At 40.7% G+C, this 16731-nt stretch overlaps 1 protein-coding gene across 6 annotated transcripts in view; it reads right to left on the reverse strand.

Annotated features, from left to right (window-relative positions):
• Positions 1–14895, reverse strand: part of EFEMP1 (EGF-like fibulin extracellular matrix protein 1) — a 47867-nt gene extending 32972 nt beyond the window's left edge. For 4 of the 6 annotated variants that reach the window (XM_086460790.1, XM_086460795.1, XM_086460793.1 and 1 more), the window contains exons 1-3: positions 14631–14711; positions 11625–11673; positions 11183–11446 (exon numbers count right to left, since the gene is read on the reverse strand). In XM_086460790.1, the coding sequence (XP_086316916.1) occupies positions 11183–11446; positions 11625–11673; positions 14631–14711 (394 nt within the window). Of the gene's footprint in view, positions 1–11182; positions 11447–11624; positions 11674–14630; positions 14720–14840 lie in introns of those variants that run through there. The other 2 variants (XM_009957495.2, XM_086460792.1) reach the window with 2 other exon arrangements.
• Positions 14896–16731: the final 1836 nt, after the last annotated feature.

Below are 16731 nucleotides of genomic sequence, written 5' to 3' on the forward strand. Positions count from 1 at the left end.
GAAATTTGAGTGTAATCATAATGGAGAGAACATTTTGATTTAAATACACAATGAAGCAACCTTTTCATAAGAGTATCTTCTAGAAATGGGGAATTTTCCTTTTATAGGCATATAGAGCCACAGTTTCTGATAGATGAATACTTTTATCTTGGAAGACACACAAAAATCAGCCCCCTCCCCAAAATCATCATTTTCCACTTGCTGAATAATACATTAAAACGTATGAATATATTTTCTGGGCTGTTTAAATAATGGTAAAATAGCGTTGACGATGGGAAAAAATCGGTGGTTTTCTCTTGCACCCTACTTTTGCAGTCCACAAACTGTATCAACAGGATGGTTATAACTTTCTTCCAACTTGGGCTTATTTGAGCTGTAATGCTCTCCTGCTTCTGCAAATCCCAGCAGTCCAAGAGGTGCTCAACCAGTACTATGTTGTTGACTTAAGCCTATCATTTTTATCTGCTTGTACAGTGCCTTCTGCACTAGGTAAAAAATACTGGGCCTAGAAGTGTCAGCAATATCTCAGGGTCTTGCAACCATCCTGAGCTTCTTTTCTATTCAAGTAACGTACAAGGAGCAAGCTGGAAAGAAAATCTGCCTTGATCCCTCAAATTAAGCCAGATAAGACTGAGGAAGATCTAGATGCAGAGTAAATACAAGCAGGATGACTTCAGATAAGAATGTTTTTTTTCTTTACCCCTGAGAAAAGGGAATGACTTTTGGATTCTGCACACTTTCCTGATTTAGTCCCCAACAACTTCTGGGAGGAATAAAGTAAGGTATCTTCCACAGCCTACTGTGGTAGTCAGTGGGTGTTCCAAAGCATTGCTTATTTCTGATGTGACTATGCACTAACTGCAACACTGTCTATTGAAATACTACTGCTTTTTACTAGCCCTAAGCGTTTTATCTGGTTCACCTTTATCATATAAAAGCTACGTGGAGAACTTGTTCCTGATAAGAAAGCCCCTTGAGAACACATTCATCTACTAAGAAAGTGCTTTAAATATTACAAGATATAAAAGTACAAGTAAGATCTGGTAACGCAGGTGGAAAACAAAATGGTTTCAAAATTGATGTAGAACTCGGTAACTATTTCTTAAGGCACTTGACAAAGATATCTGTTTCCTGAAATGATGCTACCTTTATCAATCTTCTGCAAACACTGAACCGTATTTGCTGCTTCTAAATGTGTATTTAATTCCATCTCTTTTCTAATGCAGCCCAGATACGCAAAATTCTCCATGGAGTAAGCCTAGGCAAGAAAGAGATTGCTCTATTCCATCCTTCTGATCAAGATAGGTTTATAAGCCAGGTCAAGTCAGCTAAAATCACACTTAAATTTCCACTCACTTTCCCATGTTTTATTCCTTTCCTCTGTGTAAGTCTGTTATTAAATGTTAGCTTATTGGCAACCTCTTTAAAACCACACAGAAGATTGTTACCTGTCCCTGCATTTTCCAATTCTAACTACTTCTGTTAGAACAGGCAGCTGTTACCATATTGATAAGGATTTCTTTTAAAATTGTTAACGCTATGAGATATACTTTTGGACATATATACTATGGACAATATTGATTGTCCATATTACTGGTTTTCTGGCATGATGGTATTTTTTCATACCATAAGAGGTCTTATGTTTTTCCTCTGGATTTCTTTAACTCTTGTGAATTTTAATTATTGACAGCCAAACTTCTAAATCTAATATAAATGCTAGTTTTGCACAGCAGTCTGACTCACCAAAGTTTTTCTTCCAGTGCAAGTGACAGCTGGTAGTGGAATTGAGGTGTCAATAGTATCAAAGTAGATGAGATGATTATTTACTCAGAGGCCAGCAGAAGGCCAGTTCTCCTTTACAAAGACCATTTTTCACAAGAAAAGATTCATGAGTAGACAGTGACCAATTACTTTGAAAACTTAGACTGAAGATTTTACTTGTGTTGATGGACAAAGATACCGCCATTCCTGAAGCCATTCAGGCTTGAAACTTTAAAATCACTGTACCCTCCATTGCTTTCACTATCTATTGAGGTTTGATTGCACACAATATGACCAGTTACCTGTTAACAGAAATCCCACCCATGCAGGCATATGCATATAAAAATCCTCAAACAAGTTCTGTTTGTACTCAGGAAACTACAGAGAACATCTGTTCAGGCAGGGACTAAACATGCTAAAGTGCAATGTCAGATTTGCTTATATCATATCATACCGGGTCATGCATTAGACTAGAAGTTTACTTCAGATTAAATTCAGCTTGTAAAAGAAAGCTCAGCCATGTCTTCTTTTCAGAACTCATTTAAATAGGCTTAAATGACGCCAGATATGTCCACTCAAAGGCATGATTTTTTTTTTTTAATCAGGAGTTAATAAAGACAGATTCAGAGCTTCCCAAAGAAAACATCTCTTCCCAGGAGATACACCTTCATACACTGAATCCTTGATCATCCTATTTCAGAATTTTACTTATTTCTGTGATTAGCCATCTATGGTCATCACCACTATCCTTGACCAAACAAGTACAATTTTTTCCTCACTTCCTGAAAATTACTGTTTTGACAGTAAGAAATTAAAATAAGAAAGCTGTGTAAAAGAAAAAAAAAATGACAAAAAACCCCAACAAACCAAAAAACCAACCAAAAAACCCCAACCTAACCAACCAACCAACCCACCAAAAAAACAAAACAACAAACACAACCCTCACCCCCCCACACACCCCTTCTAGCTGCAGTTATGGGGCATTTTTCAGCTAGGTGAAGTTACTTAAGATATTAGGTAACAGCAACAGGTAAAGGTCTACTGAATATCTAGTTCTAAAAATGCACAATTAGAAGATTGGGATACATTATGCCAGAAAAGGTCTAATTCATTTCTGGGCCTCAAGAACCTTTTCTTAGCACTGCAGCTTACAAAAGTGTGTGTAACACACGTTGTTTTCTTAGTAACTTTTTCCCGCTTCAAAGTTACAAGTTTTACCATATAATTATACATAACAGAGATTAGACATTTTTCCACTATACTTACAACAGAACCAACTTTTAACATGATTTCAGATCAACAAATAAAACACAAATGTGAATGAGCATAAAAGGTATTTTATAGTAACTACATGTATGCTAAACTACTTCATAGCTCTGTAATCTGCAAATCCCTCTTGTATTTTTAGTAAAGTTAAAATGTAAATGAAAGAAAGTACAGGCAGGTTTCTTGTGCATTTAATATGTTCTTTCAGGTTAAATTTTGCTGTATATTGAATTATGGCAAATAGCTTTCTCTCCAAAAATACTGCTTTCTGGCTGCTATGAAAACAAAACTTAGCAAATTAGAGACTAAACCAGATGTAATCTTTGTGAAATTTCATGCTTTGTATCCATGAACTTTTATATGGCTGATTACCTACTCCATATGTTCTTGTCACATACAGAGGGAAGAGATCTTACTAGCCAAGTTCAGATCTTTCAGTCTTGTGGATAGAAGCAATTGAACTTTGACAGGTATGTGGCAAACTTCCCTTTGATAAGAACTCTTCAGCTGAAAGGATGCTTAAATCTTGTATGAATTATTACAGAACACGCATAAATGATGATAGCCCCCCCAAAAATAGCTCCAAAAGCATCACAGACCGAAAATGAGAATAAATGAATATTCAAGTATAATGAAAGGAGATGGCCAAGCTTAACTTATATGAAACCCATGAAAGAGAAGTAAAAGTTCTTCCTCTGTTAAGACATACACAGGACAAAGCGGTTGCCATGACAAAGTACTGTACAAGAATAGTTGACTACACCACAAAATATGCAGAATGTTTAAGATGCAACCTGGTAAGGTGAACTCAAAAATTACTCTCTCATTGTGGTTTCCACCAGACCAAAAATATCTCACTAGTTATGGGGTCCTATAACTGTATGTTCTCATTGTCCTTGACGACAGGAAAATGGCAAATCAGCAAGCCTAAACAACATACTGAATTAATTCAAGTAATGGTGGAGACCGGTTTGCTTGACTATAGTGCACCAGATATTCTTCCTTAGTAAAGGATATGCAAAGGAACTTAGGCATCACTAGGTAGTACAGTGAAAAATCAAACAGACCACTTCTGTGTTTGTGGGAAGCTTTGTTCTTCCTGTAGGACTACTTTGGCACACACAGAAAGGCAAGGAGAAACAGTAGCTGTCATCTTCCTTTGCCAGCATGAAAAAAAAAAATTAAGAAAATAACTTGGTAAGAGCGTAAAATAAGGAAATAACAGTTTTGAACTTCAGCTCTTGAATTAATTTTCCAGCTTGCTGAATTAGAGTCCCATCATTGGAGATGCTCAACAAATGTCTTGAACCTTTAAAAACTGTGTGTCTGTAATGCTGAGATCCTTGAGAAATACCCTAGGGTTAGAAAAGATGAGTAGGTAACCCAAACTTCAAAAAGTAAAATAAAAAACAGGTAAGAGCATTTCTGTTATATACTAAGTAATCTGAAGCAGGAATCAGGCTGAAAACAGAGCAAAATGTGTTGGTTGAAAGAAAATTACCCTGAGAAAACAAGTTGAGAAAGGAGGAACACACAACCTTTCTCAGCAGGCTAAAGAACTATAATGTAGTAGTCTGGGATGCAACAACTGCAGACCTGCTCAAAGCAAACACGTTGAGAACATCACTGTAATTCTTTCATGGAAGTATGGGAAAAGCAACAGTATCACCATAAAATTATCCAAGTAGCTGCCAGGATGCTCTCACACTGCTGTTACTGCTAGGGAAACTTGTCGTATCACTGCAACGCTGTAGACCACCATTCACTGAACAGCAGGCATTGAACCAGGGAACAAAAGCCAGCCCGTGCTCCCACAAATCTCATTTTATGGTATCTGATGCTATTGAATGCAACAGACAGCTATCATTCCTTGTAGAGATGCTTGCATCTGAGTTCTGAGTGTTTGCAACAGATACAGGGAAATCCTTGAAGAGAGAACTAAATATCCTGTACCTTTTAATAGGGCGCCAAGTATACTGGGATGCCCAGTCAGGATCAGACATAAGCACGTTCTTCCCCTTTGCTGTCTGGTGTTCCTTCGGACTGCATTATGAAAAAAACCTCCAGCTTAGAGAGTGAGATTCTGAAGGAGGATGTATGGCTGGAGGTTTGGACTTCCTTCAGGCCATATGTCTTCTGAATATGCTTGCTATGTTTTGTCTGTCAAAACATTATCATTCTCAGAGCTACCAAGCAAACAGGCTTTACAATCAACAAATCAAACCTGAGAGTATGGCAGTCGATGTGACTACTGTATGATCCCATTTTTCTTGAATAAGAAGCTACAAGAACTGCTGATGAGTTTACTCAAACTTGAAGTCTGGTGCTTGCCTGCATAATCACAATTCAGGAAGCTAAGGTAAATACAACTTTCGGAAGCTTGCCTTAATCTAGGACACTTTGCATGATTAGCATACAGTATGAATCTTTAGCTGCAATATACTAAGCATATTCCTGCAGGGGTCAGAATAATGGAAAAGCAGTAACTAACTAAAGGAAGTAAAGCAGCTGCTAGTATTTATGCTGGTGATGGATGGTCATAGTGAAATGGTCAGACAGAACAGAGAATATCTATCCAAGGTCTTGACATGACGCTCACAGCTGTGCAAATAGCACAGATGGGAAGATGATTCAGAGCAGCCAATTTCGAAAATGCCCCAAAACAGGCCCTCAAGATGTTTTTTTTGTGACCTCCCCTCTGGTCCCTCAAGGCTATGAAAGAGATGCTCCAGAAATGGCTCTTTGCAGCAAAATGTAGCAGTTTCACAGATTAACAGCTCAAACAATTGGTTCAGGATGGGCTGATGAAAGATGATCTCTGTATGATGTACCCAAACGTACAAGAAATTAATTGGTGTCTATGAACACTCAGTACAGAGAGCTGTGAAAATGTCAGCTTGTATCCTTCTGTGGATTCTCTTAGACCTGCAAAATTGCTACAGCTTTTCCAAGTAATTAGTATTCAAGTGGAATGTGTAACCAAGTCAGTCTCTTAGGGTGGCTACTGCTGGCAACAAGTATTTCCCACTTGATGAAGTACTGCAGCAAACATACGTACACATGAATTGTGCCCGAGTAAGCACTTTGATGAACTAACAGTATCCTAAAACAGGTAACTAGACCTTATTTTTTCTACCACAGGCTCTCTTCTCACCCTATCATCAAACTAAACAGGTCTTGTGTTGCTGAGATGAACAACTCTGGAACTACACTTGGCATGACTCAGGCTCTTTTAAAAGTAGTCCTGACAGCATTTTTTTTAATTACTCCTTAAATAAAAGAAGAGGGAAAACTTAGGATGGTAAAATATTTCACAAAAGGGTCTTCAAACCATTTCTAGGGCTAGCCTAAGAAACCATTATAGGTGTATTTTAGGCTATATCTATATTAGCAAATAGTGTGGACCTATAGGAGCAGATCAGAAGTTGGTGCAGAGGCTCCAGTGTCCCAGCACATGCATTTCTGAAGGTCTCTGAGCTCTCTCTAGTCTGGTTCTGGAGCCTGAACACTCGTTAGTGGTTGTGGCATATTAGCGGCACTCCTGCAGTGCATTTCAGATTTAGTTTCATCTGAATGGGATCTGGTCTGCACGTTCCAAGACCGCTTGGTGAGGCAAATCAAAGCGCATTAAGTGGAGCTCATTAGGAGGTGCATTTCAGAAGTGCAGTCTGCACCCCAGCCAAAATGTCAACGAAGAACACCCTGCCAGAGGCACACCCAGACTCTCCAACCTGCACTGGTTCTGCAAAGGGCCAGGCTGAGCGGACCCGCACTTATCCAATTTTTATGTCTTTTATATGCTAGCTGTGCATCCCTGACACATATACATAAAAAATATACAGTGATCTGTGTATGGAAATCAAAACAACATGAACTGTTCCCTCTTGTTCCCCTCTCCTTAAGGGGAAAAAAAAACCCAAAAAGGAATCTGGAGACGTAAAATTTAGGCTTATTTGACTTATTTACACTAAGTTAACTTCTTGAGGTAAAAGCCTAGATTGAGTAAGGTAAGTTACTTTGAAAAGTACTGGAAAACTTAAAGAAACCCCTAATCCCTACCAATGAAGAGATCTCTAAAATTATGTTGCAGGGGAAAAATAACCACAGCACAGAAAATAAGTTCATTCCTTTCCTCCCCCAACAGAGAAGAAAAAGAAAATCAACTGATGTCCACCAAGTCTAGGCAGAACTATCTGTACAAACGTGTCTCTCTTCCATATAAGAAAGCATTGGTATCTTATTACAACCTGTTCCCCCCTTGTATTTTACAGTCACAGTAGCAACAAAGGGATATAAAAAGACTGGAAAAATATAGGAAGCCAATCTAATTGAGGAGCAAAAAAGTTTGCTTACTTTATTGCTTGTGTTGCCAGCTTGATAGGAAGGCAAGGAAAAAAAAAAGTTCTTTTCCCTTCTCAACTTTACAGGTTATTTGGTATCTTTGCTTGGGTTTTTTTTGGGTTTTTTTTGGTTTTTTGTTTCTTCATTCAAGTGTCATTAACATTCTAGGAAAAGCTAGTAGTTTCTTGCAGACTAGATTTGACAAAATTGAATTAATTGGGTGATTTTCTTTTGACTTCAATAGAAGCAGACTCAATTCACAGAGAGCCTAACAACTTAGTAGAAATACAATTCAGTCTTGCATGCAGGCAACAGAGTGCAGCTATTTATGTTTTTTATTAGGCAAAAACTGTCTGTGAATATTAGCTAACTCAGAAATTTGCTTAAAAATATTTCTTACTCTGTTTTTTGCTTTTCCCAATTTGAGTGTTACTCTCACAATGACAGGTCAGAACATCTGAACAGCTTCTTGAAAGTGCTGGCAGGTGCCACATATGGGAATCTGCCTTAGTGGTCAACTCAGAAGCCCTCTGAGCTAAAGACAAATTTAGAGGTGACAGTGAAGTGTGAACTGACTACAGAGATGGGGAAAGGGGGAATCAGTTAAGGTCATAAACTCAGAATTTAAGATACAGTTAAAGTGTTTAAGTTGAAGCACAAAACTCAGTGCTCTGTACATATTCTACATAAGAGATCTTCCTCCAGAAAAGCTTCCCCTCATCTTTTCATCAGTTTTGGGGGTTCCTGGTACTTACTGCTTACATACAGTAGCTTAAGAATTTCCCCAGAAATTTTTGCCACTCGTACTTCTAGCATCAATAGAATTATCCACAAACAGGTTTCTGTTCTAAAAGTGATGTATACCCTAGGAAACTGCAGTAATTTCTGTGGAGTTGTCTTCTGCAAGGCAGCGTGCTTTGCTATCAACCTGCCGTCTGTGCTATTCATGCGCTACGTGGTCTCTAATAAATACCAATACGCACTGTGGACAGAAACCTCTCAACACTGATAAATATCATAGTTGTCACTTGTGTTCTTCAGGCCAGAAGTGAAGAAGGTATTAAGTATCTTCTGTAACTCTGGCACATGGCCACGTTTTTGTGGATTAAGAAATGCAGAGAATCATGTGCCTCTCTGAATATTTCTCATCGAAATACGATCTGGCCACACTGCATCATGCTTTACCTACTGATGAAGCTCAGCGCATCACTAAACCCTCTTAAAGCCCAACAGGGCTAGTGTCGTCTATGCATGTTTATTCCAAGCTCAGAAAGCAACATGAGTGCATTTGGCCAATCATACCCTCACTATTCAATGTTTAAAAAGGGAGTGGACATTGGTATTAAAACAGAAGGCCCCTCATATTCCAGTATGATGTCAGTAATATAGCTCCTCAGAGCATGTTATTGTTTTAAACAGAGGTCTCCACACTTTCACATTGGTTATAAAATACTTAGTGCTGCTGGACTAGAAGGAAAATGTCATACATCTGCAAACAATTAGAAGGAGCTGGACTTCATATTTGATTTACTAAACAATAAAACAAGCTTAAGTGTGACTATATGTGTAAGTTACACTCCCTAGGAGCCTCAAGCAGTTATGATAGCAAAGTCTTTTAACCATAATTAAATAAATCCACAGTGGGACCATTGCTGATCAAGATTATCTTTTATAAGATATCTTCAGCAGTGAAAAGCATGAAGATCATGAAGTTGAATGCATGCTTTAAGTGCTCCAAAAGTCTTTTATCCTTCCCCCCCCCGCCCCCCCAAGCACACTGTCCACTACCATTTTTCCAGCTGGAATTCATTCAGTACAATACATTTCAGCTTTTAAACACTAATATTTCCATTTCTGCATTTCAATTGAAATTTTGGCATGAGGAAATTAGTAGCAAAACTCTGATTCAGTCAAGCCCAAGATTTCACCACAGTTTGCATGTCTGCTGGTTAAAAAGTTCTGGTACTATAACAACAGTTAGTTGTTGTCATAAATTAACCAAAGACTTGTGAATTGAATATAAATGTTTAGTTCCAAGTTGTAGGAAGCTAGGGCATGAAGTAAAATAGTAGTAACATATCACCACCAATCTTCTCACCAACAAAACCCAAAAACCTCAACTACTTGTCAGTCTTTAAGATAACCCTAACTCTGAACCTTATTTGCAATACAAGGTATTGGTACTACATGCTAGTAAACTTTCCTATGCTATCCCCAATTCATATACCTAAAGCCATTGTAGCAAAAGTAACATTCATGTTTGGAAATTTACTAGCATTACTTGCACTTTTTATCAAACAAAAATGTTGTTACATGCTAAAGTTGAAGTGGTTTATTGCAATCCATCAGCAAAGATGAGTGCCAGCCACAGTAACGCAGCATCACCTGAAGGAGGGAGTGCCGGATCAAACACAGGAGTCCGGTATTCTGTTCCTGGTTCTGCTGCTGCTTTGCCAAGTTAAACTAAGAAAAAAAAAAATCATTTGCCATCCTTGGTATTGATTTTCCCTTGATAACCCCAAATGAACACTCAGGGTTAAGGGGATCATGGTACTGACTCCTGCGGTAGGTTCTTGACTTGACATTCTTGAATTTGACAGAAACGTTGAATATTAGCAGATAAGCCAGAAATGCAACTCTGAGGCTTTGCCTACAAAAATAACTTATCCAGCCTCCATGATGATTACTATGCTTCAGAATGACAGGGAATTTACTTATAGTGATAAATAATGTTCTGTATACATGAATACCAGGGAGAAAGGAACTACCACTGTATATTACAGCTTGCCCTGATTATAGTCACTCAAGTACTATTTTATATGATTATACTGTTATGGCCCACAAAGTGGAAAAGATGAACCATGGGGTCAAGTTTTGCCCTCTGTTTGCATGGGTATCCCACTAACGTGCTTGAAAACCAAGTTTGTGAACAAGGAGTAGAATTTATTTTTATGAAAGAAAACAAAACAGAGGACGAAACATTTGTTACTTCAGCAAGTATAAAAGTAAACTATTTATATAAAATAATAAATGAAACAGCCTTAGTTTACAGTAGTGCTTGTGAGTCTGGTTCCTGAATGCATACAGTTAACATTGCTAATACTCTGAGAATTTTGGCACTGTGTGTGGTGTATGTACACTCAGATGAAAGCTCTTCATTGCCATAGTTTCAAAGACTGGCTAGACTATGACTGGAAGTAAGCTGGCAGGGTCTGCGTAGAACTACTTCCATAGAGATCAGAAGAGCACAAGCTGTTCATGTTTGGTTCCTACTACTTGAGAAATATTCCTCATACATAATAAAACCACTGTATTCTTCTACATTAAAATCTGGTCTAAGCAAAAGTTCATCTGGTGGTTACTTTTTGTTCCATTCAGCATTCATTTACTGAAAAATACATAGTTTTGCAAATCTTTAGAAATTGTCTATAATATGACTCGCCATGTTGCCCACTTTTTTTTTCCAAAGCCCTGCCTCTCCTGAACATACTTAATACAATACAAAATGTTTGCCTAAAGGTGCTTGCTTCCATTAAGTTTTTTGTTGAGGATCTACAGACAACAGAATTCATTCTATTTGTAGCCTGAAATAGATGGAACAGTCTACAACAAACTGCAAGTTCTGTTACCTTGAACAATAACAATATGCATGTATTTTATTTATGTATCTTAAGTGTGTACGTGTCCAGTTTAATGGTGCCACAATATATTCTAGCAAATGCCAGAGTTACAGGCTGTCATTTTCCAGGCATTAGATTTTTTATCACATATGCTCCAATTATACTTCAAGTGAAACTCATGGCAGCTTGCTTACCTTGGCACACATTGTGATCACTTTGCTCGTACCCAGCTGCACACTGAATTTGATGAGTTGGGTTTGGAGGGGCACGGTGAGGATCGGCTGGAGTCCGTCGAATGACATTGTTTCGACCACTAGTGGATTCAGCTGCTGCTGCTTCTTCTCGCTCATTTACAATAATTTGCGCTGTTCTAGGTAGACAGAGGTATCCTCCATAGTGGTTAACACATTTCATCCCACCTTTACATGCATCTGGGACTATTTCACATTCATCAATATCTGTGGTTAGCAACAACACAAGTCATGCTTTTAACAGTCGGACCTTCTGCAACAGCCATTAATACAAATAACAGAATGAGACATGCAAGCACACCTCCTTATCCAAAACAGGGGTGTGTAATGATAACACTTAAAGAAAACCAATGGCAAGTCTCTCTTTGAAAATTATTTGCTGTACCTTTGCACCGTTGCCTAACAGGATCCCATTCATAGCCATCTGTGCATTGCTACAGAGAAAAAAAAAATAATTAAGAATTAGGCTACTCAAGATTCTTTATTTGGAAAAATAATCAGGCATATTTCAATGAATGCAAATTTTGATACCAAGGGAAATGTTTGCATACCTTGGTAAGCTAGGAATCCAGCTATTGGTACAGCACTGCTATGCAGGAACAAGAAGAAATACATACAGAGAGAGCCTCTATGTCAGGAAGTTCCTAAGGTATCGTTTGCTACGAGTGGGTAGGTTTTATTGGGGCTGGGGAACAAAGTGAGAAAAGCATCACTTTCTCCTTGCCTTGTTCCTATACACTGTTTTAAACCATCTGTCATTGGCCAAATCCTGGACTAGTTGAACCTTCGGATTCACCCTGCTGACCAGTATGAAAGTCTTCTCATGAAAAAGCAGAAAGTTTTTCTGAATTTTTGATCTTGTTTACCGGATTCCAACAGGTGAACATCTTTCATTCCTGGGACTGGTTTGCCAGAGGGACTACTGGGCCTCTCTGCCCCTGTACTTCATCATCTCTCCCATTAGCACTAGCAATGGGGAAGGATACCATGACAGCTGGAAATTCATTCACATGCTTTTTAATCACATGACTCCAGGAACTGCAGTCTAGGAAGAACAATTTATATTGTGAGATGTACAATAAACAGTTAGAGTTTGTAACAGTGGGACCACTTACATAAATTAGACTTTGCAAAATTCAAACAAGACTATACTCAGCAACTATTCTTATCAATGCAGACTAGCAAGCTCAAGAAGAATTTTATGTGTTGTGCCCTGCAGTTAGGTAGGTGTCTTAATTATTCGTCTGCCCAAAACCATTAAATTGTCTAGAGGGCAGTAATTTTAATCACAGGTGACAGTTACAGAAACTGATTAGCAAAGTCACAACACTACCAACTGCAGCAGGCATTTAAAACATCAATGAATCAACTGAGCTGTACTATGTAGGTACGTACACATCCTGTGCTGCTTAGGATACTTTAACGGCCCCATAGAAAATAAGAATCGAGTCAGCTAACATAATTAGTCACAGTCAAGCAAGCTTAATCTTGTTGCAACTCCTCTGCTGCGGAGGAACTATACAAGGGAGAAATTTGACCTTCTAATGCAGAGATCCACTTGTTCCATGTACTATCCTCAAGTTATTTTGAGGAACTTGTTACTAACGGACACTGACTCAGCAATAGGATTGAAAATCTTTTCATTTGCAGGTGACACCAGAGATCTGCCAAATGTAGCAGCGAGCTGTAACTTTGGAGGCTTTTTCTTCCAAAGGGGTAAGTGGACAGCAAATTGTATTACAATTCTCAATCTCTAAAGGAATGACTACATGCTGAGTTGACAACACCAAAGTTACTGTAGCTATGAAAATGCAAACCCAAAGGAAAACAGCTAATTCATGCATTTACTGAATCACCCAATCCCTGTTAATGCACAACAGAAGTACTGTCTATTTAACTGTAAGGAGCCAAGTCCATCTATTACTGCAGCTGAAGGGACTTTACAATAGAAAAGGATTTGGCCCTAAATGAATACAGCGTACACATGAGAAACAGTAGCATCCTAAGAGTAAAATTTCCAAAAGCTAAGGGTTTTTGTTAAGTAGTTTTACATTATTAGAGTCTAAAAATCATTGAAGTACATAAATGCTAATGCCTCTTTGAAAACAGAGTATAGGAACGCAAGTCATATACACACGCTAATAATTTTCCATTGGTATGAACAGAACCATGTAGGCTTAACAGAAAATTCTACTTAATTCCTAAAAAAGAACATGTAATGAAGGGAGGGGGGTGGGATCCCTACGTTAGTCAGGACTTTCAAAGGTACTTAGACCTTCAGTTTCCACTTATACAGAGGGACTTAAAAAAAAAAAAAAAAAAAAAATCACAGAAGCCTCTAAAGAGAAGTACTCCCAGTCTTCAAAAATCTATTGGTTCTAAAGCCCAGTGTTAAAGTATGTTACGATGGACTTCCTGATGCTCACTTGAGGCTTCTTTGAGTCCCATATTCTATGATAAGGTCCAACTCTGCAATATTTGCTTGCTTGAGCCATCCCACTGACTTCAGTGGGATTACTTGTATAAGACACAATCTCAGTCTTTGGCTGTGGTTCTCTAACTTTTTGCATGTGTGCAGAATTTTCTGCTTGTGTGGCATTGCGCTAATGTCTGTACACATACTCGGAGGTCCACCCATATGAAGCAAGTTGCAGGGATTACAACTGTAATCAGATGTGAAAATGCGGGTTTTTCCCCAGCCCAAGCCGATGTAATTGCCACTCCTTCTATGATATGCATTATGCAAGCCAAAGACTGAACACAAGCAGATTAAAAAAAAACAAAACCAAAAACACCAAAAAACACCAACTTACAAAAAGGCCTTTAAATCCCTTACCCTATCACTTGATTATAAGTAGAAACTATTTCCAGTATTCTTGTACTATTTTATCAAGCCATGGAAAACCAGCTCAGAAATTAACAGTCCTAGGATCACTCCAGGACTTAGACGCTTCATTAAGAGCACTGAATTTTTAAGTACTTACAGTTTGTTAAAAACAGCTTGAAATATCCAAAAGAAAAAACATAAACAAATGTTTGACCTCATTATCTGTCAAATTCCATATATTTCAAATGAAGGTCCTAGGGACCCTGTCTTTAGGAAAATGGGTTAAGAAAATATTAAAACCTCATAATTTTGTTCAGTTCACCAAGCTTGGTACATAGGTAAGCTTTTCAGAACAGGCAGTTGTAGCCTATTTTGCTCAGTCTTGTCAACTTCAACTTTAAAATACTTTCAGAGCAGGAACAGCTTATTTTATGGTTAACATTCGAACTCAAAGAGCGTTGTATTGCATGCTATACATTGGCAAGAAATTTGGTTTTTCTTAAGGGTCATTTAGAAAAGAATCCCTGCAAAGCAGTAATTATCTCAAACTCTATTAAACCTTACCGTGTATGTTATGGTTTCCTCAGTTTCCTGCGAATGTACTGTAATAAGAATGAGACCAGCCAAGAACATAGCTGTCAACATCGTGAACCCTGAAAGAAAGAAAAACAAATAAAGTGGGAATATTTTTAGCGCTCTCCTTCGCAGTCAGCACCTCCAGGACCGGGTCCTGCTCCGGCTGAGAGCGCAGGGTGCCCGCCCCCAGCCCCTACCTGGGTGAAACGGCCAGGACGCTGCCCCTTTTCTCCTGCAAGAAGAGGGTGAAGTTTGGCTGTGCTTCCAGTCCCTTGTATTTTATCCAGCTGAGAGGGGAGGGGGCGGAAATAATAATAAGTAAATGCAGTTCAAAATAACACAGGACTTAACGCCACACCGAACTAGAAGCGGTGCACTCCAGCGCGGCGCTGGGCGAGGAACGGGCAGTGTGATCGCCCTGTCATGGCACCTTCTGGGGTCGCAAAACGACTTTTCGGTAAAAGCTCACCGTCCGCAAGGAGGGCGGCCGAGCGTAGGGCCGGGGGGTGCAGGAATGACCCAGGAGGGACGCGCCGCGGGACCCACCTCCCCGCGGGGAGAAGGCACCGCCGGGCCGAGGTGCGCCGCGGCACCAGCGGCTCCCGCCGGGCACCTGTTGGGCTCCCCGAGGCCGCCCTGCCCTGCCCCGCAAACCCGCCCGGGGAGCGCCCCCCCCCTCCCTCCCCCAGGGGCACGCAGCCGCCCCACTCCTACCTGCGGCGGGGCCGGTGCGGACGGCGGCGGTCGCTGCTCCCGGCGGCGCGTTACCGCGGCAGTTCGGCCCCGTCCGTCTGCTCGCTCTCCTTTCTCCCCCGCCCGCGGGCCTTCAGCTAAATAGAAACGGTCCCGGCTGCTACCGGAGTCCCCGGACGCCCCCTACCGACCCCGCGGTGGCCGGAGCCCTTCGGCGGGGCGGGGCGGGGCGCGGCACAGCCCTTCGCCGCTCCCCGCGCCCGCTCCCCGCCGGCCGGGGCGCCCCGAGGCGGGGCAGGTGCGAGCCTCCGCCGCCATGTTGGGTCTGTGAGGGGAGGGGGCGGCGGGTCCTGGTGCGAGCGGTGGCCAAGGCCACCGGTGGCGGGGAAGGGACGTGGGACCCTGTCGCCATCCCTGCTTGGGGAAGCTGTGAAGGGAGGGCTGGCGAACCCTGCAAGAGCCACTCCCTCACGCCGGACAGAGGCAGTTGGGTGCCTCAGCAAGGACGGCCACACTGTCGCGGTTGATATCCCGGTGGAAGTGCGGGGTGGCCATAATTTTGGGGGCTGCCATGGGTCAGGCTTCAAGTCGTGGCAACTAACGGAGGAACCCCATGAGGCAGAGATGAGGAGGAGGGAAACGATGTGGCACTTGCTGATTGACCTTATATAGGTTATAGTAGTAACCCTGCTGTATGTAGAGTGGCATACGGCATGGTTGTCCTACTGTTCGAAAATTCGGGCTGCTATCCCTGGAGCACTGAGGTGTGGTGGCCATCTTGCTCTGTGACAAATGGACTTCACCATCTTCTCGTGTGAGCTTTTGATGAACCAGCTCACGCTGGACACTAGGCTTGCTCCTTGGAGCACATTTTTGAAAGCCCTGCCATGTATAAGTCCATGGGTTTTTTTTTCAATTTAAGCTGAATTGTGACTTTGCAAGCAATAGTATAGAGCATTTATCTGGCTGGGCAGGCTATTGGAAATTAAATAGCAAGACTGATGTGTTTTCCTGCCCATTCTGAAGCCAGTAAATAAAACCCACGAGGAGCCCTTTATAGGGGAATGCTTGTTCCTTTAGACACCGTGTAACTTTGGCAATCATTACTTTTAAGAGCTTCACCTGTATATGAAATGTCATTATTTCCCTACCCAGTGGGGAAGTTACTGGACTGAAGGGAGGATGAGGAGGTGTTACAGAGATTTAGAAGCTCTTGTAGGTGGCACAGTTACAGTGAGGAGCAGCGTGCCAGGGAACTCTTTCTTTCTACGGAGGGATAAGCTGGATCTTTATTTAGGTCCCAAATTTTGCTTCTGGGTGCACTGTGCTGTAGTAATGCATCTCTACTCTATTCCTCTAGTTGAACGTGAGGTCTTTAATTTTAAGTTTTGGGATT

Source organism: Leptosomus discolor, chromosome 2 (genome assembly GCF_034619465.1).
Source record: "Leptosomus discolor isolate bLepDis1 chromosome 2, bLepDis1.hap2, whole genome shotgun sequence".
Taxonomy (NCBI): domain Eukaryota; kingdom Metazoa; phylum Chordata; class Aves; order Leptosomiformes; family Leptosomidae; genus Leptosomus; species Leptosomus discolor.